At 39.9% G+C, this 19157-nt stretch overlaps 1 protein-coding gene across 1 annotated transcript in view; it reads left to right on the forward strand.

The window, feature by feature from the left end:
- The window catches only part of KIF26B (kinesin family member 26B), a 276588-nt gene that overhangs the window by 194178 nt on the left and 63253 nt on the right, over nt 1-19157 (forward strand). The window contains exons 6-7 of the mRNA XM_005489720.4: nt 16827-17033; nt 18585-18678. Of these exons, the coding sequence (XP_005489777.2) occupies nt 16827-17033; nt 18585-18678 (301 nt within the window). The remainder of the gene's footprint in view (nt 1-16826; nt 17034-18584; nt 18679-19157) is intronic.

Genomic DNA, 19157 nt, shown 5'->3' on the forward strand with positions numbered 1-19157 from the left:
TGCAAAATATATGTTATACTAGTTCAAAAAGATAATATAATTGTGTGATTTGAACTCTTTATAGATATCAATTTGCTCAGTCTTACTTTCCTCAGTTTTATGGAGTCTAGTGTAATATTTAAAACCTAGTTGGTTTTATTGTTCAGCTTGGATTTTCTTAACTCTTTCAGCATTTAAATGTTTAATACATACCCAGTAAGTAGCTTTGGTTCTACTAAAGGAACAACTTAGTTTTTGATGTCTTTTTTTTTTTCCTTTTAATGCCTATATTTCAAGATAGCTGTTCCCTGTCAGGTTATGCTAGTTGCCAATATTCATCTGCTTGGGTTATTTAAAACTGATGGTTGAAAGTGGAACTAGTGATTGAGCTAAAAAATAGTTGAAATTTTTTCCAGTCCATTGTTACTTGGTTTGTTTATTGTTTTGGTTTTATTTCCACCCACAAAAATTGTGTTTACACTAATCTACAGGTATGGAGTATTTTAATTTCATATTTATTTTTTGTTTATGTAATGTATCATATAAACTATATTTTCAAAGTATTTTTTAAAGTCAGAGAGGAAAACACTGTTTTTCCAACAAAGAATTTTTAATTTAATCCAAAATATTTTCAGTATTTCTTGGAAAATCTTAGTCTTTTGTATTTTTTACTTCTATTCAAATAAAACAAAATTTTTGTCCTGAAAAGTAGAAATTCTGAGGTTTGAGTTTTTAAAGATGGAATTGAAAGTTGTCAAATTTAAATGTAAATGATTTTCTGTAACCAAAAGAGCTTCAATTGTATCTTTCAACAAGATACAGGTTTTCAGTTTGGGTATGTTTGAGAGTTCTTCTGTTACCCAGGAAAAGAAGAAGGCAAAATACGTTGCCTGATTTGAGTTTGGCATTTTAACTTGAGGGAAGTAGAAGCTAGGTTGTAGAGGTTCGGCAGGACAGGCATTGAGTTCATCCCTGGCTGTTGAGGGAGAGGGACAATGTTTCCATGTCCTTTGTGGGTGTTTGCAGCACTGAGTGACACAAGTGAGTGGCTTGGCCCAGCTATGGTCTGTAGGACCATTGGATCCAGAATGGCTTCTTTGCCTTCAGAATCTACAATTTCTTAAAGGGGCTGAGGTTTGTTTCAGTCCTCAGAAGTATTTAAAGGTGATTGAAATTTTTGGGTTGTAGTGGATTTTTCTTTGAGGCTCATGTTAATACAGCAATCAAGATAGAATCTGCCAGGTATTAGAAATTTCTCTCCTGTCTTAGCCCTATAGAAAATCACAGCTTACTGAATCAGCAAATAAATTACCTCTTTCTAAAGGAAATCACGGGAAAGCCAAGGCAGCTGATTCACAGAGCAGAGTCCTTGTAACATATTCAGGCATTGGTGTACCTTGTTAATGGTAGAAACTTTTCTGCCAGGTGAGATAGGAGGGATTTGGAGTTGTTCTTATGTGGAAGTCACTGTTGATTAAAGGCATTTTCTTCCTCATGCCTTTGTCCATCTGGTTTCTTGCAATGTTTTGGAATACATTTCAGAGGATGCTGCAGTCTGTGGATGTTCATGCAGCAAGAGACGTAGTAAATTAGGCTTACTCTGCATGTCTGTGAGCTATACAGAAAAGATTTGAACCCCAGACCACAACAGTTTGGGAAGAGTTATTATAATGTGTCAAGTCAATAATTCACATTTTAGAAAAGCCCACAGATTAAATTTACAGTTTGGATTCATTTTACAACCTATGAGCCCATTAATCAGGGCTATGTAAGGTCTCTTAATGCAGTTTTATATAATCTGTATGTTTATGTTTTGACATGATGAATTGTAACATTGTAATTAAAATAATATTAAGAGGTTTACTGAATCCCACAGTATCCGAGGACATCCTGAGGTAGCCACTCCATTGGAAATGTGCTTTGTTTTCTGTTATTGCACACAGAATGGGGTAAGTCCTGGAGCACCTTGACAGAGACTACAGTTTTTGAAACATCTATACAAATCAGTAGAAATTAATGACAGAATGCATTTCCTTTGCATTACATGCCATACATTACACACATTTTCTTTTCATATGCCACTTTACCCTTACCAAAACTTGTACTGGATATTTGCTAATGTGCATTCACCTGCAGTCAGGTAATTTAAAAGAATTTAAGAGAATTCAGTGCAGCATTTAACAATGAAATACAGGAAGAGCAATGGTGCAGACAAAGTAGTGTGTGAACCATGACATATTACCAATTATTAGTTTTATCTTATGGAATAATTGGAATTGAAATCTAGATGTAAATGTACCCAAAGTTAAGATGCACACTGTCCAAAGATCTATATCCCAATTTTTCATTTGTGTAGCAAAAATACTGTGTAAGAAGGAAAGACACTTGACTATTGGAAGAAACTTGGCTGTTGAATAGGTAAGCACAGGGCTGCATGGTTTGCAGCACTGACAGATGAATGTTGCTGTGAGTGAAGTCCTTAAAAAAGGGGAGGACTAAAGTACAGCTTTAGTAATGGACATGAGGTGATAAAGGCAGCTTTAGACATGCAATTAAAAACCCAAGTTGTTAATTTTTCACCTTAATAGTTGTCATAATGCCTCTTACTATACCTCAAGCTTCCCAACTGGACTTATTTGAGCTCCATTCTGTCTAACTGTAGTACTGTCAATTCCAGGAACTATTTGGAAGGTTTTATGTACTGAAATGAATGAGGAAAACCACAATTTTTTCAACCAAAGTTGATCCAAGTGAGGACTTTGGCACCACCAGTGAAAATCTAAATATTGTTGTGGTTGGCATGAATCTGGTTTGGATTCTGGCACAGCTCTGGCCACACTGGCTTTCTGTGCTTCTCACATTTCATACTGATGTATATGATCAGTCTGGCTCAAGTCATTTCAAGACATACCCTTTTCAGGTTTAGTGGTATAAAACCATCCTTCACCAGACAGATAGGCAGTAGATCTCTCTCCTTCCCTAAAACACAGTGCTGATTTAGGATCACGTTAGATGTGAAGTTTGAATAATTAATCAAATTTCCTTCTGTGCTTCACATTAAAAATGGCTCTGTAAGTGTAATTTGTTGTAGTACCTTCGCCCTTTTATCATTCTGATATATTTTACTTTGCTTATTTGTTCTGCCTATGCTCTAATCTATTGTGAGAAGATGCTTTTTATTAAAAAAAAATTCATCTTCACCCCCCCCCTTATTCCCCTTCATTAATCTCTCTATTTTGTGATGAGTGATAAAACCTTACAAGCATCAAAGAACGTTTCTTTCCTGATGCTAAGCTGCAGTAGTGACAAGCATGGAGGATGAATTATCTGAACATGAAAGATCCCTTTGTTGCTCAAGAAAAGGCTGGTTGCTTCAATCATTTGTGAAACCTGTGCACTGACTGCTGCTTTTATAGCCATTGTCTGGCATGCCATGGCACCAGTGACAAATAGCAGTGTCACCACAGAAATTGTCATAGGTGGAAAAGCGCTGTTTAAAGAGACGGATTTTGAAGCAGGTTAATTGGTGTGATAGCTAGCATTATCTCCAGTAGTATCAACAGAGTTGCAGGCTTTCTGCAGGAATCCTTGCCCACCCAAGGCACCAAGGCAACCAAAGAGGAAATCTTCAGATTTTAGAGGAGATGAAGCAGCCAGCTCTGTCACCCAGCTCAGAGAGAGAGATGGAGCTATAGAATTGTGACCTGCCCACCCTCATCAAAGTTCTTCACTTGTTCTTATCCACCACTTTCTGCCCGCATCAGAAAACAGAATCAAATGGCCAATGTAGCTCAATCTAGCTCAAAGTGAAGCCTTCTCAAGCAGTTCCTAGCTGATCAAGTGGCTGATCTTTAGAAAGTAAGGTTACAAAACCATTGCAGTCCCCATTCTGCTGCATCCCAGGTACAATGAAAGGAGCCTTGCTTGGATATGTACAGTCCAGGATGAGATGATTCTTAGCTATTTAAATAAGATACCTTGAAAACTGATCACACTGTACTCAGGATCTGACATCTTTGGTACTTAAAATTTTTAAGCCATGTACGACTTCATTAAACCTCTATTTTCATAATCTTGCTCATTGTTTGTGAATTGTGATTGTAGCCCCTAACTATTGCTACTCTATATACTTCTGGATGAGAATTTTCAGCAAAGGAGCTGGAGTTACCTTGTGCTTCCTTGTTAGACTGTTTATTAAGAAATGTAAAAGCTTTCCAAACCAGTAAAGACTACTTGTTCCTTTGATGCATGCTGCACCTAGATATCAGGAAGAGATAAAATGGTTACTGTTGTCTTTGTGTGTAATGTTTGCCTGATTACCTTGTTAATCTGAGATTTTGAAACTCAAATACAAATGTGCTTTTGCATTTGTATTAAGCGGCTCAGCCTGTCTAGAATTACAGTGAGGATTGTTTTAAAGGTGCACCTGGAAATCAAGTTAAAATAATCCTGTGTAACTAGCAACTTAGGGACAAAGTACTATTATGGCAAAGTTTTACTTAAACAAAACTCTGGTAACGACCATTGCATTCATACTCAATAAGTCCTTATTTTGTGGAAAAACCCAGTTATACTCAGTACAAAAAACATATTTTCAGGATCAACAATGTCTGTTTTTATAATTCTTGTGGACAGCAGCTGCAGGCTATCAGCCTGGACCCTTGATAAATGATTTTGACATTTCCTGCAGACACTCCTCATGAAAAAGGCTTTTTTATTTTTTCTGAAATGTTGAATTCTGCATTATTGATCAGGTGCCATTCATTAAAGGCTGCTACTTGCTAGAAGAATTACACAGTTCCTAAGTTACAGCAGAATGAATTATTCTGTTGACAAATAGCATTATTAAAGGAATGTTAAGGTTGCATGGTTTAAGAACTCAGAAGTCAGAAAATGGCAGTTGAGGTTGAAAAGGATAGAAGTTTTGCCCAAATTGCAGAATTACAGCCGGGGGCGTGTAGAAAGCCTGCTAACAGGCACTGGATATTAATTTTAGGGCAGGTGGTTGGTTATTGATCTATTCACAAATACTGCTGCTATTTATTGCAACATTTAATAAAGCAGCAAACATAGGATGAAATCATGTGGTAGGGGTCACAAGGCAGATGGCTCTTTGCTGGCTGTTTTTTGTTGCTACAGAGTTGCATTTATCAAGGAAGAGGGTCAGTGGCAATGTTATGCTATTATACTGTAGCTGAGGGTAAGAGAAGTTAGTGTCTTTCTGTGACATGAGACAAATTCCATTTGTCAAAGTACTGCTTGCATTTAGTTCCCATCAGGGGCTCCCATTCCATTTTCTTTCCATTGTTTTTGTTTGTCAGCCTCTCTGATTTGGTGTAATTTTTGTTCTGTTATGTTTATGTTTAGTACAAAGTAAAAAACCACAGGAAAGCAGTACACTCATATAATGAGTAGCCTCCTCATTGCCTGCATACCTGGATTTCCTCCCATGGGAGCACAGGATGCAGTGGAGATGGGCTGTGCTGTACCTGGAGTAAGATACATGCCCAGGAGTCAGCATCACAGAGTAATAACAGAGATCCTTAGAACCAGCACTACAGGTGTCTGAGTTTTCCCAAAAATGTAAGAGCATCCTTGTACCACCAGAGGCTGTGTTTGCTTTTAGGAACAAATTTGCTCAGATATATGACTTCCTTGGATTTTGTTTCCTTAAGGGGCAAGTGTCAGGCTGTAGTGCCTTCTAGAGGCTACTGAAAATCCCAGCACGACGTTCACTACTGGTCAGAAAACAATAGAATGTTAGGACTGGGGAAAGCATTAAAAAGCCCAGAGTTTGAGAAACACAAGCAAGCAGAGCCTCAGCAACTGGTTCTGGAAGGGCTGGGAGAGGCAACTTCATGTCTTGTATGTGCCCAGGGTAGAGTTCTGTGGGGCAGCTCTCACCCCACTCCAAAAGGAGTGACAACATCCCCCAAGTGGCACTATAAACACACCCAACCCCAGAAGTGTTCCCAGGGGGCTGCAGATTTGATTTAGACTACAAGCTCACTCATTGGAGCCTGTGGCTCTCTCCTGATAGTACGTGTTCCTCCCAGTGTGAGTCTTGATAGGATGTGAGTGCCAGGTGAGCCATAGAGGTGTTGGCAAAGCACAGTTTGGGAGGGAGCAGAGGGATGGCAGTGCACCCACCACAGTGGGAGGCTCATGGGCCAGAATGTGGGATCACTGTTGGAGAAGGAATATTATGGAGTTATATGAACCTTCAGATGCATCTTGTATGACCTTGTCTTCTATTCTCTTGTTCCAGCTACAGTAGAAATTCTGTTTGTTTTGAATGCAGAATCAAGCCCCCCCACCAAAAAGTCTGTTACAGGGATTTCTGTTAAGGCATAAAAAAAAAGGACTTTTGAGATAATGTATAGCATTACAAATGCATCTCATTAATTCTGGGTGGATGCTAGGGCTCTGAAGTTATTGTGCCTCCCTGTACCACTGCCAAAGGTATAAGCATGAGGGTAGCATTAAATAGGATACAACGTGAAAAAAAAAGTAAATGTAGTATTATGTTTATGCCCTTGTAAACATTATAGCCTACAGTTATGGGATAAGAAAGGGAAAGCCAGAGTTCAGGTAGTCTGTTTAGGTAAAGCACACTTTTTCTGGGATCTTAGATGATTTATTTACTCTTAGGCTTTATTTCTGCCATTGAAAATTAAGAATAATTGTAAATACATGTCTTGATCCTGTCAGAAGACTGCAAAGCCCTGAGGGATCTTCAGGTGAAATGTTCACTGGCAATATAGATCATATCATTGCTTGAACTCAGGTCTTATAATTTCCTTTTTTCCAAATTTAATTTTATTGCTGGTTTTTCCTAACTAAGGTCAAATCCTCATCTCATATGCTTCCAGGTAAATGAGGAATTATTGCTGAATTCAGTGACACTGTGATGTATTACATTCCTCACTAAAGCATCTAGCTCTGCTCCTTGGAAGTTTCTACTGATTGTTTCCTGCAACATATAGTGCTGGAGGCTGCTTATATTCCCTCTGGAGACTGGATTTCTCCTCTGAATACCCAAGCACTTATTAGATATCTCACCTATATTGCCTAATATAGGCATGATGATTGTACCCCCTTCCATTTATATAGACTCTCTTTTACAATGCAGCCCTGTGCTTTCTTTGGGATTTTTTTCCTCACCATGATTCCCCAAATTTCTAGTTAGAACTATCCCTTTTATTTACTGTCTGTCATTACCAGCTGCCACTCCAAAGTTTTACACATCTTTTTTTCCACACTTATATGCATTAAGCTGCAATTTTTCACTTCTGGCTTGGTTTAAATAATGTAAATCCTTCTTGTCTGATTGTATTGCTGCTTGTTATTTATGGTGCCATGGCGTACACTTTTATGTGCGGACTGGGGAATCTGCTTTTGTATGCAGTCATGGAGATCATCTTTATAAATAATGGAAAAGCTTACAATTGTGATTATACATCTCTGTGCAATACCTGTATATCCTTGGTTCTCTAACATTGAAAAGACATCTCAAAGACATGTGAAAAGGAAACTTTGTCTTTTATCTGCATTCTTTCCATAGAAATTCTTGTTTTCTTAGACAAAAAAAAAAAAAAACAAACCCAGAGAGCCTTGTTCATCTTGGAATTCCTCATCTCCTGAGAATATATAATGTGAAGCCCTCAGTGCTGCACTTTCTTTAATTAGTGGTAAGATGACCTGCTGCTTGTACTTACCAAGCTGCATCCTGTGCACCTCTTCCACAGCTTCCCCAGAAGGGAAACTGGGGCTTTAAAAAAGAATATAGCAGACATAATTATCAAGGCACGTGCTTGAGATATTGCTACTGTTGATACTGCTTCTGCTTTCTATCAACACCAGTCCTTGTGACAACCGAGGCAGTTCAGTCATGTTTTGCTGGAAGGGCAGGTTTCTAAGAGGAAGCTGAAATAAGCAAACAAAGTTCTCTTCAGTCTTTGTGCACAACAGCAGGGTAAGAGCACGGCCTATGAGAAAGGGCCAAGTGAGTCACCACTGCTGTCTCCTCCTCCCCAGGGGGCTGATGGCAGCCTCATGCAGGCAGCAGGAGTGACAGCAGCCTTGCCATCAATCACCAGAGCAGAGAAGTTCCTTTAGAGAGCCTGCCTTGCTGATGCTGCAAATGTGTTTAATGGGTTTGGCTGATCAGTCTGTAGGATCTGTACATATCCAGCCAGGTTGGAATAGAACAGAGCGGCATATGGCACATCACATGCTTGGAAGGCCACTCCTGCACAGACTGAGTTTCTTGTATTTAACTTAGACAATGCTAAACATGGCTAAGCTGTGCAAGGATCTGTGACTGGGACAATTCTGTGGCTTAATGTGGCAGGCAGCTCAGCCCCACACAGCCTCTTGCTTCCTCTCTCCCAGTGGGATGTGCAAGGGAATCAGAAGGGTAAAAGGGAAAGCGTGTGTGTTGAAATACAGACAGTTTATTAGAAAAACCAAAAGCTTCAGGCACAGGCAGAGCAAAATAAATAATTAATCCACTACTTCCCATGGGCAGGCAGGTGCTCAGCGTCTCCAGTAAAGCAGGGCTTCCTCATGTGTAATGGCCATAATAACTGTGATCATCTCCCTCTTTCCCCTGCTTCCCCTAGTTTCATATGCTGAGCTGCCATGCTGTGGGGAATACCCTTTCAGCTGTTGGGGGTCACCCCTCCCAACTGTGTCTCCTTCCCACTTGTGCACCCACAGGCTGCTTGGTGGGACGGTGACATGAGATGCTGTAAGGCCTTGACTCTGTATAAGCTCTGCTCAGCAGTAACTAAAATGTCCCTGTGCCACCAACACCGTTCCCATCATAAATCCAGAGCAGACCCATACCCCAGCTACAGGGAAGGAACTAAACCTGGTGCAGACCATAAAATGAATTAAACAGGAAAGGGAAACATTCTTGGGCACTGGCACTCAATCATCATAGTCCTGCATTGTTAACAAGGTCCCTGACATGGTGCTGGGCACTTGTCTCTCCCAAACAATTCCAGGCATGGTTCTTAAATTAGTATGGGCAAGGAAGCATCTTGCAGACTGTTGGGTATGGCCATACCATAGCAGAGGGCAAGAATTACAGGGAATTCCAGTTCTCCATTTTGTGCCAGGTAAAAGTTTTTATCTTGTTTAATTTACTACATAGATACTGTGTGTCTAAAGACTATTTGGAAAAAATTGTAATAACTAGGAAGAAAGGAAGGGGGGAAAACACTCTAAAAATCATTGAAGGGAAATATGTGCTTGATTTTGAAAGGTACCAAGGAAAAGATGAGACCTTGAAAATCATGGCAGAGAACTGTTCTTGTCCTGTGCACAGAAAAATAAACTCTCATCAGAGTGGGGGAAGCAGAGTAAATTTTTGCAGTAGTGTGTTGGAGCCAGTAGGCAGTGGGTGCATGCTTACCTACCTGCAGATCCACTGCTGCAGAGAAGGCAAGATTTGCCAGCTGATCCCATGTTGTTCATGCTGGGATTGTTGAAGGCTGTTTTGGCTTGTTCAGTTCTTATGAAAATGCCACTCTCAGTGATGTTTAAAGAGTTGGTCCCATCATAAGTCAGGTATATGGAGAATGTCAGAAGCTGGGAAAAATCCTCCTCCTGCCTAGTTACGCAGTTCTGAAACACAGACTTACCTTAAAGAGATCATAAGGAAGCAAAAGGAAAGCCAGGAACCCGGTCTGCATGTGGGGAGCCTTAAGAAAAGACTGTTTGCCATGATGGGATGATCCTCACGTCTTCTTTCTTTTTTCCTTTTTTTCCTTTTTTTTTTTGTTTTGTTTTGTTTTGTGGTGGTTTTTTGCTTGTTTTTGGGGTTTTTTATGGTTTTTTTGGGGGGTGTTTGCTTTTTTATTTTAATTTTTTTTTTACAAGTAGAAGAAAGTTGCAGTGCTCTCTGTTAATTTCGAATCTACTAAATGCTGAAGTAGAAATGTTAGAGCTGAATGGTTGGTCTGATGCATATACTGGTTTCAGACAATGTTGGTGCTCAGCATTGCCTTTCAACTGTACCAAACCATAGTGACAAACTCACAGCTACTGCTGCCACAAACAGTACTGGAAACCACTGAGCTGTGCCCTGTGACCTGAGCATATTTCACACCAGATTTTACTGAATTTATTATTAAAGTTGCATTGTCCAACTGAAAAAGTGTGCAATCATGATAAGTACAAATTTTTTGAATAACATGATTGGTGTTTGGGTACAATGTGCAGCCACTACTTCCCATTATTGCTGGAAGTCCAGATTAGTTCCACTGCTGTACAGGATGGCATTTATGCGCCAGTAAAGTTTTAGCAACTATCCAAGATAGAAACAGAGGAACTGTTGTAACAAAAGAGGACACCTGCATGCTTCAATGCTATTGCTTTTTCAGTTATTTTTACTGCTTTTCCAAAGCATCAGTATCATTACAGCCATTTCCATCATTACAGCAGCAAGAGTGAGCAGGTCTAGGTATTTTCTAATTTGTGCTGAAGCAAAGCACTCCTGAAGCCTAGGAGCGTTACCTTTGTGAAAACAGAAAGCAAGAACAACAAGGCCTGTTTGCACATGCTTCCTGACCAGGTTACACTGGCATAATTCATCTGAGTTTGTTTGTGTTTTTTTCTAAATATTTCCATTAAAGCAATGTCCACTCATACAATGCTGCATTTGTTGCATTCTGGGTCAGTCTGTTTATCTTGACCTCCTAGATTTCAGATTAGCATGATCAACTAATTGTCTCATAATCTGTAAGAAAAATCCTTTAACACACTTAACAGGTGGTTTCATATTGTCTGAGCGCAGTAGAAAGGTTTCAAATTTGCATCCCTCATGCAAAAGCATGTATGTGCACAAGCATAGGGATGGCCTAGATTTTCTTGTGCTGTAGTACTTTGCAGCTGGCTACAGCAAAAATGCATGTCTCACACCATTATTTACAACTGTAACAGTGAGAAATTACAAAACCTACTCTTCATTAACCTCCAATAAGGCTATTCCTGCAGCCAGTGATTGCCATTACATTGATGGAGTGCTGAAACAGCTCAACAGTCCTGGCTGGCCTGTCTCTCGTGTGACTGCACTGCAGCTCCTGCCTCCCACCACTACCCAGAACACATCCAGCAGAAGCTGCTCAAATGATTGATGAGAAAAGCAGCTCATAAAGCAAGCACAGTGCCTGAAGCAACAGCTGTCTAGCCTTGTCCCTGCAGTAATTAGATAAATGAACCCCAAATGAAATCTTACAGGCAAGAGTAGAAGGAAGTTATAACATCCCCAGTGTGGATCTCTGCTTGTGCTGCCTCATTGCAGTCTGTGTTTGTAGCTGTTGGTGTGTGATACAGATTGGACACAGCTTTGCCTCTCCCACCTCCCCTGCTCATTTTGCTGCTGGTACTGCAGACAGACCCCTGTGGGCACAGGAGACGCAGCAGTGTCAGTGCCTGGACTCTGCTTTCTTTTTTTTTATTTCTTTGGCACCAGTTCTGCTTTGCAGAGTGTGCTGAACCTTTGTCCTTCTCCACAGAGTATGAGCATAACAAACGGTCTGCAACAGGTCACAAATTGAGTTTATCTGGGGAAAATCCTGCAATTAGCAAATTCCTTCTTCAGGAAATAGTAGGTGTGTTTATAGGGATGCATCAGATAAAACAGGAGAAAGAAAAATGGTTCAGGCAACTGAAATTTTCATAGAGTTGATTAAAAGTTTTATGCTTATTTTTACAGTACAGTAGCACAGTGATAATACAGCATTTCCTGTAGGTTTTCTCTTGATCTTAGAAGTAAGCTACTGAATGGTACCCCATGAAGGAACCCATCCTGCCAATAATTGCGGTGTAGAGAGAAATTTATGAAAAAAAATATATTCAGAAAATGTATATGCTTTAAAAAATGATGCATATAATTGAAATACATGCATGTATGTGTGAAATAATTACATAGACAAATACACAAAAAAACACCCCAAAGCTGTTGAGGAAGCCTGAACAGTAGAGCTCTGATTCTGTTTTTAGATGTGGCATTTCACATCTGGAGTAATATTGTGGAGTTCAATGACTGTAGATCTCATGTAAGAACAAGTCATGTCTATGGAGGCAGGAACTGAAATGCAGAGAAGTAAACAGGGGTGCTGTTGGATTAAATAGTTGTCTAATGAAATACTGTGAACTCATAAGAGAAAACACATTAAAAAATGCTACCAGCATAAGCAGACCTAAGAAGTGAAGTTATATCCTGTAAAAGGCACAGCAGTGATGGAGAATAAGTGACCTTTTCTTTTATTCTGTCTCTCCACTCCTAGGCTAGAGAAATTCTTGCAGAATTCAGCCAGATTTGCATGGGTGTTACATTAGATCAAAATTAGGCCCAGGTTGTTTGTTTTACCAAGAGCACATATCTCAGGAGATTGCTTTCATGTTTCTCCATAGGAACAGTCAGAGGTGCATCTGAGGCTGGGCACTGCCAAAACCTGATGGCTGGAATTCAAACGAGAGTTTCTGGCAGACTGAGTGCTCCCATTAATTGCAAGTGGTGTCTCTGAGATGCTTCAATTACAAGAGATTAGTGGGAAACTGTAGCAGTGGACTGAAGGAGTAGTGACAGAAGTAGTGACAGAAGGAAGTGAAGCAGAAAACCTTTATTCTTTTTAAAGAGAAGTTCAATTTGTGCTTTATTTAAATATAAATTGCAAGCATAAAGTATTAGCATTCTAAACTTCACTTTTCAGAGGGTTTCAAATTAACGATACTGTATTTCTGAGTTCCCCAGAGCAGCACCATGATCTTCAGCCTATCTGTTCCTTAAATTGAGCTGAAGTTTTAAGTCCAGTAAGTTCCTTCCTAATAGCTGGCTGAGTTACATTTGCCCATCCTTGTGCTGCCTCTCCTGTGGTGTGGATTTTCAGGGGCCAGCACAGACTCTGAGCCTCCCCTGCTAATCCCTCAGCTATAAATTGCATGAAGGACTGTGAAACAGCAGAGCAGGAAGCTGTGATCTCCCATCATTTCTACTGCTCTTAGTTGATTTACTCTTGTACTACTGTTAGGAAATGCTTTGCCTGAATTCTTGGATTTAGGTTACAAGCATAATAATGTTTCATAATGGGGGCATGGAAAAAATGGCTATTGCCAGATCTTTGAGGCCAGGCAGTGGCTGAATCTCTCAGTGTGTCTGGCAATGGAGTAAGTTGTGACTCTGCCTCCTCTACAGGTGGACAGGTGGACAGACTGCCCCAAAAGCTCAGTCATATTGCATTTGGACACAGCCATCAGGATGGGTCCTAGGTCCCCAGTCTCAGGCTGATTCCCAGACCACAAGCTTGCCTGTCTTCTCAGAAGATATATCTGGCTCAGATGTTATAAAATCTGTTTTGGTCTGCCTAGTTCATTGGGCCACTGTTACATATGTAGTTCTGAATGTGTTTCTCAGGACAGAAGTTTGCCTGTGTCTTGCCTGCCCATTGGGTTTTTGTTAGAGTCATAGCTCCCATGGAATATAGGGGACATACAGTCTGCACAGATGGGATCTAATTGTTTTCTCAATTAATGTAATGTAAATCAAGAGTAATTTGAGAGGATTGCACTAGTGTGAAACTGGCCTGGAAGATATTTAAGTGCCTAGAAATTTCCAGATGAGTTCAAATAATCTATTGTTACTACTTGCATTCTGTGTCCATGACACTCATGTGCCTATTTTTATGTTGACATGTATTACTGATGGACACTGTCACACAGATTTTTGTGTGTGTGCTATGGAATTTGGGCCAGGCACTGTGCTTCCCAGAAAGAGCATTTTTATTATGCTTGGAGCCAAAAGAATAACTTTAGACAGCCTACAATGTAGGCACCTACATCTCAGGTAAACTTTTAGGATGCCTGTGGTGTTATAGAGAAAGCAAGAGGTATTTGTGGAATTCATCTGTTATAAAACAGAACATGCAAATTTAGTGCTAGAAATGTCTGTTCCTCTCTATTGCCTGCAAAAGGGGTCAGACAACTGACTCAGGTGGAGACAGCTCCCCTAGGCTGATCTAAAAAGAGGCGAGCAGAATTACCTTTGATGCCGTGTCCCAAGGCACAGACATCTTCATGACGAGTAAAAAGTGGTCCAGCTAAGAGGATATTCACATATAATAATTGTAATATTCCTCTACCCTAAAACATATGAACGTGGTCTTTTCCTACCTAAACTATTCTAGGATTCTGTGTAGGCATGGCACTTAGGGACATGGCTTAGTGGTGGACTTGGCAGTTATTTGTTAACAGTTGAACTCAGGAGCTTACGGGATTTTTATCCAGACCATGGGATTCTGTGAACCATTAGGTCTCAAAACAAAATCCCTAATGCACAGAAGTACAAAGGTTTATGACAACAGCAGTATTTTTCATGAGGTATGTCTATATTTGGCAGTATTGAGGAACAATATATGCTGTTTGACAAGTTCCTGGGGCTTCTGAGTTGAGCACTTTTATTTTTTTTTTAATAGAGTTTCATTCTGTTTATCTGATCCTAGTAAATTTTTAGGATTTCAGCTAAACTGATGTTTTACTTGTGGGAAAGAGGAACCTGATGCCTTGAGTTCTATCACTATAGCTGTTGGAAGTTAGGAGGATTTGCAGTATTCCTCCAGTAAGAAGTGGCAGGTATTAATCTGATTTTGTGTGAACAGGTTTAAATCCGGACCCATGCCAGTGATATTATGTCATAACAAAGCCAGTGTAGCTTCTGTTAACACTGCAGGCCCATACAGCTTGAGGCCAGAAAGAATTCTTAGACTGCCTGTATATGAAAGGTTGTTAAATTTCACACACTTTCTGTTCTCCAAAACCCCAAAAAACTTAGCCCAGAGTATTCTGTTAGCTCTCCTTTGCACACAAAGATCAAGGATCTGGAGTACATGGTTTCACAGCAGCCAAAAATACACATAAATTTATGGGGAAAGAGCTTTCTAAAGCATGCAAGTATTTTATTTAAAGTAGTTGAACAATAGCATTTATTTTGTTTCCCTGCAGATCAGTCTGATACTCGTGATATTGGTATCTACTTAAAAATGTGGGACACAGTAAAAGAAAGCCAAAGGCATGTGAAGTTGAAAATAGGAAAACAGCACAGTATTGATACTGCCCTTTGTCTTCTTGCTCCCCATGGATTTAGAGTTGTGCTCCCTTCCCTCCCTGCTAGCTTGACCAGTGCTTCCCTTCCAATCTTCCAGGAGACCTAGGGGTGGAATAAACAGACCTTGCCCAGTTCATGTGGACTGACTGGGTGTGTTGGCTGCTGTTGTCCTCATCAGAAGTCAGCTCTGCTTAGGGTTGGGTCCAGAAGAATGCCTTTGGCAAGACATTAGAGGTGGCTTTTTACAGTTAGAGGTTAAGTTTCATAAGCAGCTCAGCTGAGCAAGAGGAGAACACATTCCTACCCAAGTGGTACTTTTCCTTTTTCCCTCGGATATTTGAGTAAAACTGAAACTGTGTGAGCAGATTTGTGACTATTTCACCATTTAATGACAACTTGTTTTGCCAGGTTAAAATACTGGAGTCGAATTACCCATTTGACTCACTGTTATACAGGGAAGATGTCACAGAATACTGAATAATACCAGTTAATCTCTGGTCCTATTCTGTTGTCTTCAAAGGACTTGTGTCAAAAATGAATTTTCTCAGATTTTACTTCTCAAAGCAGCTGATTTATTTGCATGCAGGATGAGCTTGGGCCAGCATGAGATGACACCTGCATACAAAGGGCACCAGTCTCAGTGAGACCAACAGGAACTGCAGCCCAGCTTCAGGGGTTACAACCTCCTCCTGGAATGCATCTGCCATTCCAGCAGCAGATGTGCTCCCACCCTATGCTGACATGACCCTTCGTGGCCACTTGCATGCTAAACGTGGGTGGGTTTGATAGAAGTGACATATGATTAAGGAGCATTAACATAAAAGTTCTGTCTAGTTGGAGTGAATGCCAATCTGCTCTAGGAAAAGGTTGTGCAGGTGTGACTAGAACTGGCAAAGAGGTGGTGTCCGCCCTCTAAAGTCAGGAGCTCACGTGTCTGCTGGTGGTGAATTTATGGGGTAAACCAAAGCTAGATTGATTGTCATCAGTTTTACTAACAAAATTGCTTATCAGCTCAGCGAAGGATACAGAATAACCTCATTAAATCTATGAAGATTTATTTTTGTCTCAGGAATAACATCTTATTATGTAGCTATTTAATGAGTTGTGAGCTAACATGTTTTAACAAATCTTTTATCGCTTATTACATTCCCTCCCTTGATGGTAATTTCAAAATCTGACCATTAAAATGGAACTCTTTTCACAACTCTTTGATGACAGCACTCAGAACTGTGCATTTCATCTTTGCTTTGGATTAGAATTGCAAAGGTGTAAATTATAGATCTGCCTTTTATGGGCTTTTATTGATCAGGTTGTTTCGTAGAAACCACAGCAGTTCTGAAAGCTTAGCAGTCTAGAGTACCTTTCAGCTTTCCTAATTGGGCCACCAGGGTACAGTTAATTTTCAATTTATATTGAGAGTAAGGCAAGGTGCTGTAATACTTCCTCATTGTACTTGAGTAGCACTGACACTAAAACATCATGATGTGCATTGTAATTCTCAATACACAAGTTGCTTGTTGGAATAGATTGAGAGTTCTGGCTTCATTCACTTTGCAGTTCAGGACAAATTCTGCCTAATACTACCTGCATATTCACTGACCTCCACTGGGACACTAGCTACAAAAAGCAAATATGGTTTGGTCAAGAGTAGCTGGAAAATTCATTCAACATACCAGTTGTAGAGCAACCAAGGAAACTAATGAAACGTGCTCATCTTTTGTGTGTTTGCTGACAGGTCAAAGTCATGGTGCGCATTTCTTCCACGCTTGCCAGAGACACGTCTGAGTCCAGCTCATTCCTAAAAGTTGACCCCCGCAAGAAGCAGATCACGCTGTATGACCCGCTGGCCTGTGGAGGTCAGAATGCTTTCCAGAAAAGGGGCAGCCAGGTTCCGCCCAAGATGTTTGCTTTTGATGCAGTTTTCCCTCAGGATGCATCACAGGTAGGCCCTGTACGATCAGAAGAGTTATCTAAGCAGAGGTGTGCACCAGAGCCAAACTGATTTCTGCTGCAGCAGTAGCACTTTCAGTAGACTTCTTCCACGGCTAAATTTGGTCTGCCATGGCCATCAATAATGAATTCAGTTTATTAAATTTGTGCTGAATAATGGTGTGCTTTCTTTATTCTTTACTGTAAATAATTTCTCCTAAAATTATACTTTCAATATTAGTGCTAAATGGTGCCTAATAGGGAAATCCTCAATATCAACAAGTTACTGTGTATTCTGAAATATTATTGTTGGGTGTTTACAGAGATGTGATCAGAACTACAGTTCTCTAATGCAATCCTCTATTAACTAAGGGATCAAGGGTTATTTTTACAGTGTTCTATTGTACAGTTTGCAATAAGATGATGGGGACTTTAATCCACAGGTCTTTATTAATAAGTATATATTCAGGTTTCTTATCTTTATTAGACTTTGGTTTGATGAACTGTGTTACCTAATGTCATGAAGACAGTAAAAGAGTAAAGTAACATTGCAAAGTATAATTAGAAAACAGTTCTGTAAGACTGGCTCTGTATTCATAAACCAGAAAGATCTAGGGCACAGTGCCATCTAAATGACTGTCATATAATTGTGTCATTAGGTCAGTCCCTCACCCAGTCCTGGTCCAAGCAGCTAGCACCTTGCAGACTAATGCCTGGATGCAGTTCAAGGGGCTGGCCTGTGAACAGTCCCTTTCTTGGCCCATTTTATTTTCTGTTGTAGAGATAGTCTAGAAGTAGCCATGAACCAGGGTGGATTTACTTGATGTGTTGTCAAATGCAAAGTGCTTCCCATGGAGGCCTAAACTGTGAATTCTGATTGAGTTTCACCCACTGTTGTTAGGCAGTTGCTGCAGGAGCACTGTCAACCATTCAGCCTGCTTGAACCTTAAATCCAAGAATGCCTGGGGTAAATTTCTGTGTTGTACTCCTTAAAATATTGCTACAGTCTTCAGAATGGAGTCTAGTACTGTAAAAAGCTGAGTAGACTCATAATAATGTTGGGTCTCTTAGCTAATTCCAAAGAGCTGTTTGTTCCCTTTGCATTCCTTACTCACATGCTTGTGGAATTAAACTCAGACCATAACTGGGCAAATAATTGAGCATGCAAAAATTCCTCAGTGTTGTTTTTTAATCAAAACTGTATTTTAAAATCCCTTAAATAGGCAGTTTTAACAAACCAACTGCACCCCCTTACAATACGTGTATGTTTTTTAATGCCACAAAGGATGTTTATGCATCAGTGAATGAAACTTACTTGATCCAGAACAAAAGTCCTGCTTCATGTGCTTATACAATTAATGTCATTCCCATCAACAGCACAGGTCACATGAATGAGACAAGCCAGGTTAGATTTTTTGTTACTTCAACATGATATCTGGAGCAGGGAAGATGTTAATGCACCTTTCTGGTAAAAATAATTATTTTCCTTATTATTGTTAATACTTCAGGTTTTTTTATTTCCTGTATTTTTATTCTTTTTTTTTTTTTCCAATACCTGTGACAGGCTGAAGTATGTGCTGGGACTGTGGCTGAGGTGATCCAGTCTGTGGTCAATGGGGCAGATGGCTGCGTGTTCTGCTTTGGTCATGCCAAGCTTGGTTGGTATAGCTAAATTCCCTACTCAAGCAGCAAAATGAATATTTTTAATACAGGATTGCTAGTCTGTATGGTTAAGGAAAACAAATTTTTATTTGTCTGTGTATATTAATTGTATTTGTGTACCTGTGAATGATCTCATGCTACATCTTCACCTCTTGCTTACACATTTATTCACTTTTCTTATTGTGTAAATATTGGACAGCATGTTCTTTGAAACAGAAGTTACCTTTGAATTATTGCTTCATTTCAGCCCTTAAATATTATAGCAATTTTGTCTTTCATTGTCTTCAGTTAATGAATGGTCCAACAATGATCTACAGTTTTCCAAATGTGCTTGGTGTTGGTTTGCTCAAGTGCCCCTTTTATAAAGCTGTGCACTATGAGTATTCACTCAAGTACTTGATGTTTATGATGGCTCTCTTATGGAGTGTGACTGGGCACTCAGTTTGATTTATACTCTATTCCCTGATTAGACAGT

Source organism: Zonotrichia albicollis, chromosome 3, assembly GCF_047830755.1.
Source record: "Zonotrichia albicollis isolate bZonAlb1 chromosome 3, bZonAlb1.hap1, whole genome shotgun sequence".
Classification (NCBI taxonomy): domain Eukaryota; kingdom Metazoa; phylum Chordata; class Aves; order Passeriformes; family Passerellidae; genus Zonotrichia; species Zonotrichia albicollis.